General features: G+C 42.5%; 1 protein-coding gene across 1 annotated transcript in view; it reads right to left on the bottom strand.

Moving 5' to 3' along the window:
• Positions 1-1,737: 1,737 nt before the first annotated feature.
• Positions 1,738-14,278, bottom strand: part of LOC133607898 (protein-tyrosine sulfotransferase 1-like) — a 15,250-nt gene continuing 2,709 nt past the window's right edge. The window contains exons 4-5 of the mRNA XM_061962952.2: positions 2,186-2,378; positions 1,738-2,109 (exon numbers count right to left, since the gene is read on the bottom strand). Of these exons, the coding sequence (XP_061818936.1) occupies positions 2,074-2,109; positions 2,186-2,378 (229 nt within the window). The 3' untranslated portion in view covers positions 1,738-2,073. The remainder of the gene's footprint in view (positions 2,110-2,185; positions 2,379-14,278) is intronic.

Below are 14,278 nucleotides of genomic sequence, written 5' to 3'. Positions count from 1 at the left end.
TGTTCCTGGCAGCTGTGCGGGAATTGAACACGCGAGTGACTTGATCCTTGATGACCCACGGGTATTAGCGACGTCGCTAAGGGATGCGTTTGTGTGTGTGTGTGTGTGTGCGCTCCAGGGAGGGGCACGTGTTTATGCTGGTGGTTGCCATGGTGACACTTTACGGCGCGTTTACGTCACTCGTCACTCTGCAGCATCGCGTGGACATCGGGGGCGGTATCTCTGGATTGGCAGACCGGGGTGGTGGTTCCTCTCTTTAAGAAAGGGAACCGGAGGGTGTGTTCTAACTCCTCAGCCTTCCCGGTAAGGTCTATTCAGGTGTACTGGAGAGGAGGCTACGCCGGATAGTCGAACCTCGGATTCAGGAGGAACAGTGTGGTTTTCGTCCTGGTCGTGGAACTGTGGACCAGCTCTATACTCTCGGCAGGGTCCTTGAGGGTGCATGGGAGTTTGCCCAACCAGTCTACATGTGCTTTGTGGACTTGGAGAAGGCATTCGACCGTGTCCCTCGGGAAGTCCTGTGGGGAGTGCTCAGAGAGTACGGGGTTTCGGACTGTCTGATTGTGGCGGTCCGCTCCCTGTATGATCAGTGTCAGAGCTTGGTCCGCATTGCCGGCAGTAAGTCGGACACGTTTCCGGTGAGGGTTGGACTCCGCCAAGGCTGCCCTTTGTCACCGATTCTGTTCATAACTTTTATGGACAGAATTTCTGGGCGCAGTCAAGGCGTTGAGGGGATCTGGTTTGGTGGCTGCAGGATTAGGTCTCTGCTTTTTGCAGATGATGTGGTCCTGATGGCTTCATCTGGCCAGGATCTTCAGCTCTCACTGGATCGGTTCGCAGCTGAGTGTGAAGCGACTGGGATGAGAATCAGCACCTCCAAGTCCGAGTCCATGGTTCTCGCCGGGAAACGGGTGGAGTGCCATCTCCGGGTTGGGGAGGAGATCTTGCCCCAAGTGGAGGAGTTCAAGTACCTCGGAGTCTTGTTCACGAGTGAGGGAAGAGTGGATCGTGAGATCGACAGGCGGATCGGTGCGGCGTCTTCAGTAATGCGGACGCTGTATCGATCCGTTGCGGTGAAGAAGGAGCTGAGCCGGAAGGCAAAGCTCTCAATTTACCGGTCGATCTACGTTCCCATCCTCACCTATGGTCACGAGCTTTGGGTTATGACCGAAAGGACAAGATCACGGGTACAAGCGGCCGAAATGAGTTTCCTCCGCCAAGTGGCGGGGCTCTCCCTTAGAGATAGGGTGAGAAGCTCTGTCATCCGGGGGGAGCTCAAAGTAAAGCCGCTGCTCCTCCACATCGAGAGGAGCCAGATGAGGTGGTTCGGGCATCTGGTCAGGATGCCACCCGAGCGCCTCCCTAGGGAGGTGTTTAGGGCACGTCCGACCGGTAGGAGGCCACGGGGAAGACCCAGGACACGTTGGGAAGACTATGTCTCCCGGCTGGCCTGGGAACGCCTCGGGATCCCCCGGGAGGAGCTGGACGAAGTGGCTGGGGAGAGGGAAGTCTGGGCTTCCCTGCTTAGGCTGCTGCCCCCGCGACCCGACCTCGGATAAGCGGAAGAAGATGGATGGATGGATGGATGGACGTCACTCAACCATCAGGTAACGCGCTGCACGCCCTGAAGTTCCCCAGTTGCTTCTGGCCCGTGATTGGATGCAGCACAGAGGCCCCGCCTCCCACTGCCTACGCCATCCCGCAACGATGCAGAATGACTGACATCATCCATAACCATGGCGATGAGCCGTAACAGCAGTTTAATGAAGCTGACCTTCTTAATGCTAGACGACATGTCAGCGTGCGCCACCAGGGGGCGCCTGCTGCGGACCACCAAAATAATTTATTAAGAAAATAGTCAGAAATCTTAAAAGTTCGTAAGAACTCGACTTTCACATTCTCGGCGAGGGAGCGGGGTCACATGATGTCACCACCTGGTCCATATTGGCGTTCTGTCCAGACGCTGACGACCGCAAAACTAACAAAACAAAAACATGGCGGCGAGGCTCTGCACAGGAAGTCCGCCTTTAAGGTGCGTAGACAAAAAAAAAAAAGTTTTTTTTTTTTTTTGTCCTAAGCGGGTCGAGGAGGTTCTGTTGCTTTCCAAGTCTGAGGAGAGAAGGTCGGGAAGGTGAACTATACGCTTGAACGACTTCCTTTCAGCAGGCGGAGGGAAAATACGTACCGGCACGCGATTGGATAGCGGCGGCGACTTGGCATAGTCGGGCGGGTTGGCATGCGGGTTGTAGCCCAGGCGGGCCAACATGGGGGCGATCTCGGCCATGTGGTCTACCACCTCATCTGGGATGTGACCCACCCACTTGACCAGGGCGTCCGTGTTGACCGGCTTCACCACCTGGTCCGTGGAGCGCTCCACCCTGCAGAGAAAGGTCGGTCAGTTGGCACACTTACACCTCTGAGTGCGTCAAAATGCAGTGCACTGTCGGGCATGTGGAAGTCAAAATAGTGAGTGTCATCTTGGTTAAGTAGCAGAAAGGGAAGTTGTGATATATCGGAGACCGGCGCGGGGCTTCTGAGAGGGATGAACGATGAGAACGTCCCAACAGTACAGTAGCTTGAAGGTTAGTAAACTGTACAAAAGTCATAGCCTGGGGTTAGATCTAAAGTAGAGATGTCCGATAATGGCTTTGTTGCCGATATCCGATATTGTCAAACTCTCAATTACCGATACCCAGGGCCGGCCCGTGGCATAGGCCGTATAGGCAAATGCTAAGGGCGCCGTCCATCAGGGGGCGCCATGCCAGTGCCACAAATGTTGGAGAAAAAAGTTGTTACTATTATTTCTAAATACAAAAAAATAATCCCACGTTAATTAAAATGCAAAGTAAAGCCTATTTAATAGAAATATTATTTGTTACAACATTACGCCCCCCTCGTCCCCCCGCACGGTGCGCCCCCTCCCTTCCCGTATCATGACTCTTTTTGGACGTCACCACATCAAAAAATCAACACAAGATGTCAAAACGGCCAAAACTGTCAGGTGCCCAGGGAAGAAAAAGGAGAAAAGAAGAGGACAAACGAGAAAAGACAGAGGTAGCAGGTAGGTAACGTTAGCCTACATGAAATTATTTGTCTGTTACAGAATGTGATAGTAGCTGGCTTTTTAGCATTAAGCTAATGTTACATGATTCGGCAATTGCTAATCAATAAATAGCTAGTTCTGTTATAACGTCGGGTTAATATTGTGGAGGGGGCTAAATTGTTATGGAAAATAATAATGTAACGTTAGGTAATTACAGTACTCCCACCTTACATTCCTCAGGGACATTTGTATTTAGATCTTTTAAGCAGGTGTTTTTTGTTTACATTATTGCCTTCTGGTTAGCTAATGTTTGCCCTGCAGGTAATAGTCACTTTTCCACCCCTTTATATATTAGGTATAGTTGTAAGTAAAAAAAAAAGGTCAAAGACAAAGCTATTCGGGTTCTTGTGAGTATATACACTTCACTGCCGATGTGGGGGGGCGCCACCTAAAATCTTGCCTAGGTCGCCAGATTGGTTAGGACCGGGCCTGCCGATACCGATACATACAGTTTGGAATTAACACATTATTATGCCTAATTTTGTTGTGATGCCCCGCTGGATGCATTAAACCAGAGGTGCTCATTCGTCGATCGCGATCTACTGACAGGGTGTGTCAGTCGATCACCAGCCAGGCATTAAAAAAATAGTCCTAAAAATGAGCGATCATAAATCTTCGCTATGACGTCACTTTCGTCACTTGATTGACATTCACGGCACCCGAGGGTCTTCTGAGATGACGCTGGCTGCTGCCAGCTCATTAAAATGACCGACTGGAAGGCGAGAAACACTTTATTTCAACAGACTCTGGCGCCGTACCTGTCGTCAAAACTCCAAAGACCGACTGCACAGTTGCACAATAAAAGCTCTGCTTCATCCTGCCTGCGCTACCAAAATAAGAGTCTCAGAAAGCTGGCGTGCACAAGCTAGCAAGCTACGGAGTTTGCCGACAATGTATTTCTTGTAAAGTGTATACAAAGGAGTACGGAAGCTGGACAAATAAGATGCCAAAAACCAACCACTTTCATGTGGTATTGGACAGAAAGGAGGACTTTTTTTCTCCATTCGAAAATGCGGATGTTATCATCACCACTGTCTGATTCCAATCAATGCAAGTCATCACAATCAGGTAATACACCAACTTATATTCTTGTCTTCATGAAAGAAAGGAATCTATATGTGTTAAACATGCTTGTGTTATCTTTAACCACCTTTAACTTGTTAACAATATTAACTATTTGTGTTAAACATGCTTGTATTATTTTTAACCACCTTTAACTTGTTAACTATATGTGTTAAACATGCTTGCATTATCTTTAAACACCTTTAACTTGTTAACAATATTAACTATATGTATTAAACATACTTGTATTATCATTAAACACCTTTAATGTATTAAAAATATTAACTATATGGGTTAAACATGCTTGCATTATCATTAAACACCTTTAACTTGTTAACAAAAACATATATTTCATAAATAAGTAAATATAAATTATATATATGAATGAGGGAGATCCCCACGACTTGATCAATTGAAAAGTAGCTCGCCTGCAGAAAAAGTGTGAGCACCCCTGCATTAAACAATGTAACCATTTTTTGCCATATTTATTATTGAAGTCACAAAGTGCATTATTTTTTTTAACATGCCTCAAAACAGCAGCTTGGAATTTGGGACATTCTCATGACGAGGTTGAGGTGGGGTCAGGGGGTGGGGGACGTATATTGTCTCGTCCCGGACGAGTTAGTGCTGCAAGGGGTTCTGGGTATTTGTTCTGTTGTGTTTATGTTGTGTTACGGTGCGGAGGTTCTCCCGAAATGTGTTTGTCATTCTTGTTTGGTGTGGGTTCACAGTGTGGCACATATTTGTAACAGTGTTGAAGTTGTTTATACGGCCACGCTCAGTGTGACCTGTATGGCTGTTGCCTTGCATTCACTTGTGTGTGTGAAAAGCCGTAGATATTATGTGATTGGGCCGGCACGCAAAGGCAGTGCCTTTAAGGTTTATTGGCGCTCTGTACTTCTCCCTACGTCCGTGTACACAGCGGCGTTTTAAAAAGTCATACATTTTACTTTTTGAAACCGACACCGATAATTTCCGTTATTACATTTTAAAGCATTTATCGGCCGTCTGTTTTATCGGACATCTCTAATCTAAAGTATTACATCACAGGTCGCAGGCGGATATGCGTCACACATGTTTCTTACCGAGGTCCCCAGCATCCCCAGCCATGTGCGATTATGGAAAGTGTTGGAGGCAGATATTTACATATATCCGAATTTAAGTTGTACTTCTTCCATTTCTTTGTCATATTTGAAAACAGCTCGTCTTTTCCACTTCTTCCCTTGATGCTCTGTCAGCAAGCAAACTCTGTGTGTTAACCTTGAGTTCTTTGGAATGTATTATGGCTAGGGAGACGTTGTGCTTTTGTTATGGCTAGGGAGGTGGAAGGGAAGAGAGGTTTTTGGCGTTGGGAAGAGAGACCATTTTGGGTGTGCGGGATAGAAGGTTCTAGGGTTAGACTGGTCTCAATCTAAAATGTATATTGTCAAAGCTTTGAGAATATATACAACAAAATACCTATTCTGTCTCTGGTGGTTTTTCAACTCAGCTTTAAGTGTCGGAAAGAACTTGGGAGCGAATTGTGACTTGAATTCCCTGGGAGGAACAACTGGTCCAAAACGCGACAAAAGGAAAAGTCCCTATGGGGAAGGGTTGTTCCCCTAACTTCTACTCCCTAACTAAACTTGAGTGTGGTCGTTCTTAGAAATGCGTCCCGAGAACTAGTATATGCGAATCCGGCTATAGATCAGAGTGAAATATATTGTGCATCACTGAACCTCATGCCTTGCTGGTTTTTTGAAGAAGTGTGAACAACAAGTCATGTTCTATTTTATCAAAGTGTGAGAGGAAAGAACACAGGAGTCCACATATGTGAGCTTAAAGGGGAACATTATCACAATTTCAGAAGGGGTTAAAACCATTAAAAATCAGTTCCCAGTGGCTTATTTTATTTTTCGAAGTTTTTTTCAAAATTTTACCCATCACGCATTATCCCTAAAAAAAAGCTTCAAAGTGCCTGATTTTAACCATCGTTATATACACACCCGTCCATTTTCCTGTGACGTCACATAGTGATGCCGACACAAACAAACATGGCGGATAGAACAGCAAGCTATAGCGACATTAGCTCAGACTCGGATTTCAGCGGCTTAAGCAATTCAACAGATTACGCATGTATTGAAACGGATGGTTGTAGTGTGGAGGCAGGTAGCGGAAACGAAATTGAAGAAGAAACTGAAGCTATTGAGCCATATCGGTTTGAACCGTATGCAAGCGAAACCGACGAAAACGGCACGACAGCCAGCGACACGGGAGAAAGCGAGGACGAATTCGGCGATCGCCTTCTAACCAACGATTGGTATGTGTTTGTTTGGCATTAAAGGAAACTAACAACTATGAACTAGGTTTACAGCATATGAAATACATTTGGCAACCACATGCACTTTGAGAGTGCAGACAGCCCAGTTTTCATCAATTAATATATTCTGTAGACATACCCTCATCCGCTCTCTTTTCCTGAAAGCTGATCTGTCCAGTTTTGGAGTTGATGTCAGCAGGCCAGGGAAGCTAGGGTCGATATTCTTCTTCGTTTTCGTCGGTTTCGCTTGCATACGGTTCAAACCGATATGGCTCAATAGCTTCAGTTTCTTCTTCAATTTCGTTTCCGCTACCTGCCTCCACACTACAACCATCCGTTTCAATACATGCGTAATCTGTTGAATCGCTTAAGTCGCTGAAATCCGAGTCTGAATCCGAGCTAATGTCGCTATATCTTGCTGTTCTTTCCGCCATGTTTGTTTGTGTTGGCATCACTGTGTGACGTCACAGGAAAATGGACGGGTGGTTAAAATCAAGCACTTTGAAGCTTTTTTTAGGGATATTGCATGATGGGTAAAATTTTGAAAAAAAACTTCGAAAAATAAAATAAGCCACTGGGAACTGATTTTTAATGGTTTTAACCCTTCTGAAATTGTGATAATGTTCCCCTTTAAAGGTGAAATGTAATTTAGAAAAAGTTGCAATGTTGACTAATAAAACAAATATGTTTTTTTTTCTTTCAAACTGTCATTGCTCAAAACATAATATTGAATCAAAATCAATGTTATTATGAATTATTGATCCATCCAAGGTTCCCATTACTTCACATGAAATATTCCACTAAGAAAAATATTTCTGGTGGAAGATTTTGCAAATTTGGTAAATGAAGAACCCAAAAATTTATATTTTGTTGTTTTCTTACTGTACCGAAAATTAACCGAACCGTGACCTCTAAACCGAGGTACGTACCGAACCGAAATTTTTGTGTACCGTTACACCTTTAAGTACAACATAGTGCTGTTCTAAATCTGAACATCACAATATTAACTTGTTACTTCTTCTTCTCTTCTTACTAACGGTGACCTGAGTTAGCCCCTCCCAGTCCTCTACAGAGCAAAGACAGCGACTATTGAGGGCGTTTTTGACCGTTTGAGCGCACAACCGTGGTCTTGACAGTGCACTGCAAGTGTGAGCACACTTACAGTAGGTGAGATTGCAGTTTTGCTTAATTCCTGTGAGAACTGAAGCATTAAGGAGTGGACTATATCATCTTTGTCTCTGGATTTCTGCACTCACGGGCAAAGACTAAACAAGCACTCACTTGTGCGTAAGTCCAGAGACAAACAGTCTTAATGGTTTCTGGACAGTGCATACCTGCCAACTTTTGAAATCAGAAAAACCTAGTAGCCAGGGTCCAGGGGCCGCAGGCCCCGGTAGATCCAGGACAAATTATTAGCATTCAGACAGGTTAAAATGTTGCTAAAACCATCACTTTTCTATCAGTCACAGTGACTTTTCAAAACAAAAATATTACAGCAAAAATCATATGGGTTGATTGACATGTTGATTCTGTAAGCTAACTTCAATAGTTTGAAATTATTTTGACAGTTAATGCCAGTTATCCTGTCAACCTTTCACAAGACTTCAATTTGTTAATTGAAAGTATAAACACTTTTTACAGTAAACAAATGGTAAAACAGTACTAAACAATTCCATAAAAAGAAAAATGGTGTCATTATTAACTTTCTGTCCAAGCTTGTATAATCTACTGCCTTGTTCAATTGTATAAAATATTCTGTGCCTAAAATTCACATTTCTATCACAATTATCATACTGTAAACATGGTAAGCTAACTTCATTAAAATTAATAGTCCTGTCAATAGCATGGAATTACAATTCAAATGTAGTTTTTTTGTAAGCCTTTCAAAAGAATTCAAAATATGAAAAATTCATGAAAATTAATTTAAGCCATCAGACACTTGAAAAGTGGCACATCACATCTCTAATGTAATCATTTGAACTTTTCAACAGAAATAGCACTGCAAAAATATTAAGGACATACTTCTGTATTTTGGTAGTTATGCTGTCAACATTTAACAAGATTTCTTCAACTTGGACTTGAAAGCATAAATAGTATAAACACTTTTAACAGTATAACAGTACTAAACAATTCCAATAGATAACATTGGTGTCATTACCTTTTTGTGGCTAAAATCCAAATGTATTCTATCAGATTGATCATACTGCAAAAATGATATGGTAACTTTATGATAAGGGCGACGAAAAACGTTGAAAGTTTTCCACTTGTATCGCTAGCAACGGCATTAGACTTGTGTTTTTTTGTCCCAACGTGGTCTTTTACATCGCTAATTCCTCCGTGTCCGATCGAAAAATCTTGTCTGCACAAGGTGCAATTCGCGTAGTTTTCACCCTAGTTTTTCACCCTTTTTGGAATATTCTATTCACCCTTTTGAATATTCTTCACGGAATGTCTGCAGTTTTCTTTTCGGTTTAAGACTCGTTTGCGATTTTTCTCCGGCTCATTCCATGATCGTTCGCTCGTTTGGAAACAATGGCAACAGGTGCCTCGTGCTTGGCAGCGGTGCTATAAATAGCCTCGCGCATGGCATTCGGAATGGCTCGTTGGAAGTTACGGGAAGCAGTGTCGATTGTCATTGTTGTTACGCGATTTCGTGAATAAAACTTTTTAAAAAAAATGTTTTTTTAATTAATGAAAAACCGTATTTTTTATCACTGCAACCGTAACCCGGAATAGGTTGATGAAAACCGGAGTAGTTGGCAGGTATGGTATGTGTTTGTTTGGCATTAAAGGAAACTAACAACTATGAACTAGGTTTACAGCATATGAAACACATTTGGCAACAACATGCACTTTGAGAGTGCAGACAGCCCAATTTTCATCAATTAATATATTCTGTAGACATACCCTCATCCGCTCTCTTTTCCTGAAAGCTGATCTGTCCAGTCCAGTTGGAAATGCGTGTGCTTTGAGTGTCGCAGGATATCCACACATTCTTGCCATCTCTGTCGTAGCATAGCTTTCGTCGGGAAAGTGTGCGGAACAAACGTCCAATTTCTTGCCACTTTGGCATCTTTGGGCCACTGGTGCAACTTGAATCCGTCCCTGTTCGTGTTGTTACACCCTCCGACAACACACCGACGACGCATGATGTCTCCAAGGTACGGAAAACAGTCGAAAAAACGGAAAATAACAGAGCTGATTTGACTCGGTGTTTGAGAAAATGGCGGATTGCTTCCCGATGTGACGTCATCGCTCCGAGAGCGAATAATAGAAAGGCGTTTAATTCGCCAAAATTCACCCATTTAGAGTTCGGAAATCGGTTAAAAAAATATATGGTCTTTTTTTCTGCAACATCAAGGTATATATTGACGCTTACATAGGTCTGGTGATAATGTTCCCCTTTAAAAAGCGAATGATTTTGAGTAACGAGACTCCTGCCTTCACGTAATTCAACAAGCTTGGTGATCGTGTTGCCAACAGTCCAGAGTAAGCATATTGCTGTTGTTGATGCAAATAAATGTAACTGAGCATTGAAATATGTGTCTGATAACCTTCATCTACCTCTGATTAAATCACGAACACGCACTTTATATTGTCTTCGAAGTGTACAAACCTTCACTAAAATATGGACTTTTGTCAAGGGTGGAACCCAATATTCATATTTTCATATGGAGAAATTTGCTTCACTATACAAACGTTTCCTTTTACGAACCCTGTTCAAGAACCGATTTAAGTTCGTAAATCGAGTTTCCACTGTACGTAACATACTTATTGAAGTATTACATTTCAAACTAAGTGGAGTCAGTTCGTTAAAGTACACTTAGGAGTTATTGGACCCCAATCAGAATTGTGAGTGGAAACAGACAGGACCAGAATGTTCTAGATTCAATGGATCGGATTCTTCTTATAGTCTAAAGCCGGAATACTTCCATCGGTATACTTCAATAAATTTGGTGTACTTAGTTCCTTAATGCAGTACAACTAGGGGTGTAACGGTACGGGGGTTCCGGTTCGAAGGTGTACCGAACGAGTTTCCACACGGACATATTAAGTAGCGTAACGCACGTTGTGTAAATAATGCACACCGAGGCACAACACATGGCATGCTAGCAGCTAACGGGCTAGGATAGACTGACCATACGTCCTCTTTTCACCGGACATGTCCTCTTTTGCGGAGCTGTCAGGGCGGAGTTTCTTAAATGCCTCAAATGTCCGGCATTTTGAGTTAGGGTTGCGTGTATTTTCAATGTACGTTCAGGGTTAAGAAGGGGTTAAAAACAAAACAAAATGTGTGCGCAGCAACATTGGTGAGGGAGGGGCAGAGACAGAGAGAGAGTTATGATAAATGCGCATGCGTCGCCAGGCTCTGCTTTTTATCCATAGATTTATCAGATTTAATTTTTTATTATCTATAGCAAAGGTATCAAAAGTGTGCCCCGGAGGCCATTTGCGGCCCACAGCTAATGTTTTAAAGGCCCAGGGCACATTCTAAAAATACTATTAAAATAAATAAAAACATAACAAAAGTGTAATAAAAAAACTTAAAGGGGAACATTATCACCAGACCTATGTAAGCGTCAATATATACCTTGATGTTGCAGAAAAAAGACCATATGTTTTTTTAACCGATTTCCGAACTCTAAATGGGGGAATTTTGGCGAATTAAACGCCTTTCTAATATTCGCTCTCGGAGCGATGACGTCACATCGGGAAGCAATCCGCCATTTTCTCAAACACCGAGTCAAATCAGCTCTGTTATTTTCCGTTTTTCCGACTGTTTTCCGTACCTTGGAGACATCATGCCTCGTCGGTGTGTTGTCGGAGGGTGTAACAACACCAACAGGGATGGATTCAAGTTGCACCAGTGGCCCAAAGATGCCAAAGTGGCAAGAAATTGGACGCACACTTTACCGACGAAAGCTATGCTACGACAGAAATGGCAAGAATGTGTGGATATCCTGCGACACTCAAAGCACACGCATTTCCAACTGGACTGGACAGATCAGCTTTCAGGAAAAGAGAGCGGATGAGGGTATGTCTACAGAATATATTAATTGATGAAAATTGGGCTGTCTGCACTCTCAAAGTGCATGTTGTTGCCAAATGTATTTCATATGCTGTAAACCTAGTTCATAGTTGTTAGTTTCCTTTAATGCCAAACAAACACATACCAATTGTTGGTTAGAAGGCGATCGCCGAATTCGTCCTCGCTTTCTCCCGTGTCGGTTTCGCTTGCATACGGTTCAAACCGATATGGCTCAATAGCTTCAGTTTCTTCTTCAATTTGGTTTTCGCTACCTGCCTCCACACTACAACCATCCGTTTCAATACATGCGTAATCTGTTGAATCGCTTAAGTCGCTGAAATCCGAGTCTGAATCCGAGCTAATGTCGCTATATCTTGCTGTTCTTTCCGCCATGTTTGTTTGTGTTGGCATCACTATGTGACGTCACAGGAAAATGGACGGGTGTATATAACGATGGTTAAAATCAAGCACTTTGAAGCTTTTTTTAGGGATATTGCGTGATGGGTAAAATTTTGAAAAAAACTTCGAAAAATAAAATAAGCGACTGGGAACTGATTTTTAATGGTTTTAACCATTCTGAAATTGTGATAATGTTCCCCTCTAAAGGTGAAATGTAATTTAGAAAAAGTTGCAATGTTGACTAATAAAACAAATCTGTTTTTTTTTCTTTCAAACTGTCATTGCTCAAAACATAATATTGAATCAAAATCAATGTTATTATGAATTGTTGACCTGTCCAAGGTTCCCATTACTTCACATCAAATATTCCACTAAGAAAAATATTTTTGGTGGAAGATTTTGCAAATTTGGTAAATGAAGAACCCAAAAATTTATATTTTGTTGTTTTCTTACTGTACCGAAAATGAACCGAACCGTGACCTCTAAACCGAGGTATGTACCGAACCGAAATTTTTGTGTACCGTTACACCCTTAAGTACAACATAAGTTCTAAATCTGAACATCGCAATATTAACTTGTTACTACTTCTTCTCTTCTTAACTAACGGTGACCTGAGTTAGCCCCTCCCAGTCCTCTACAGAGCAAAGACGGCGACTATTGAGGGCGTTTTTGACCGTTTGAGCGCACAAGCGTGGTCTTGACAGTGCACTGCAAGTGTGAGCACACTTACAGTAGGTGAGGTTGCAGTTTTGCTTAATTCCTGTGAGAACTGAAGCATTAAGGAGTGGACTATATCATCTTTGTCTCTGGATTTCTGCACTCACGGGCAAAGACTAAACAAGCACTCACTTGTGCGTAAGTCCAGAGACAAACAGTCTTAATGGTTTCTGGACAGTGCATACCTGCCAACTTTTGAAATCAGAAAAACCTAGTAGCCAGGGTCCAGGGGCCGCAGGCCCCGGTAGATCCAGGACAAATTAAAGCTGCAAGCAGCATTGGTCGGGCCCGCATATTTGGCAGGTGCTAGTCCTAAGTGTCCCAATACTTTTGTCTACTTTTAGTCTGAAGTGTCCCAAGACTTTTGTCTAGTGTACCTACCTTGTCTGCATTGTGTGGGCACGTTGGTGCTTCCTGCTTTTAAGCAGCCATCTTAAAAAAACAGCAGCGCAGCAGCATTTGCGCAGCGGGTCTTTGAAGGCTCATAAAATCAAAACCGGAGCAGTTAGAAAAAAAACGCTTCTGTCATTGTAATCACAAGGGTTCAATCTCTCTCCTGTGTTAGTTTGAAGGCGAAACGACAAACGCGCTCAGAGGAGTTCGTTTTTGAAGGAAGGTGACCGTTTTTTACAAAAAATGTGTTTTGAAGGGGGAATAGCAAACTTCCTGTTGATTTTTGCTGGGGGTTGTCAATTTATGAAATGTAGGTCTAAGTGAGACCTACGGAGAGGTTTTTGTTTCATGTCTCTTCGACCTTCCCAGTGGGAGTTACAGGCAGTTTTGTCATTTTTTTCTTCCGAGGAGCAGTTTTTTCTGCGTTTTATTCAAAAATTGCGGTAGAGCGCAATTTTTAGATTTGGGGTTAGGTTTTTTCATTAGATCACAATTTTAGCCAGTCCTGATGTGTGTGTTCAGTTTGGTGAGTTTTGAAGCATGTTAAGGGGGTCAAAATACAGCTCAAAGAGGCAAAAGTTACTGTTTTTAGTACTTTTTTGTCTTGAAGGGGGAATTGCCAACTTCCTGTTGATTTTTGCCCGAGGATGTACAATTATGAATGGTAGGTGTAAGTCACACCTACATAAAGGTTTTTGTTTCATGTCTCTCTGATCTTCCTAGTGGGAGTTACAGGCAGTCTAGTTTTTTTTTTCCTAAGGGGCGCTAGAGCGCAATTTTGAGTTTTGCTGTTCGGTTTTTTGATAAAAAGTTTTGCCGTATATTACTGATGTGTGTGTAAAATTTGGTGAGTTTTGAAGTATGTTAAGGGGGTCAAATTACAGCGCAAAGTTGCGGAAGAATAATAATAATAAAACCTTACAAATTCAATAGGTCCTTATGTCCCATTGCAATGGGCCATGCGGGCCCTAATTATTAGCATTCAGACAGGTTAAAATGTTGCTAAAACCATCACTTTTCTATCAGTCACAGTGACTTTTCAAAACAAAAATATTACAGCAAAAATCATATGGGTTGATTGACATGTTTATTCTGTAAGCTAACTTCAATAGTTTGAAATTATGTTGACAGTTAATGCCAGTTATCCTGTCAACCTTCAAGACTTCAATTTGTTAATTGAAAGTATAAACACTTTTTACAGTAAACAAATGGTAAAACAGTACTAAACAATTCCATTTAAAAAAAAATTGGTGTCATTATTAACTTTCTGTCCAAG

This window comes from Nerophis lumbriciformis, linkage group LG09 (assembly GCF_033978685.3).
Source record: "Nerophis lumbriciformis linkage group LG09, RoL_Nlum_v2.1, whole genome shotgun sequence".
Taxonomy (NCBI): Eukaryota; Metazoa; Chordata; class Actinopteri; order Syngnathiformes; family Syngnathidae; genus Nerophis; species Nerophis lumbriciformis.
The sequence above is the reverse complement of the archived record's forward strand: the minus strand, read 5'-3'. Positions and strand labels throughout refer to the sequence as shown.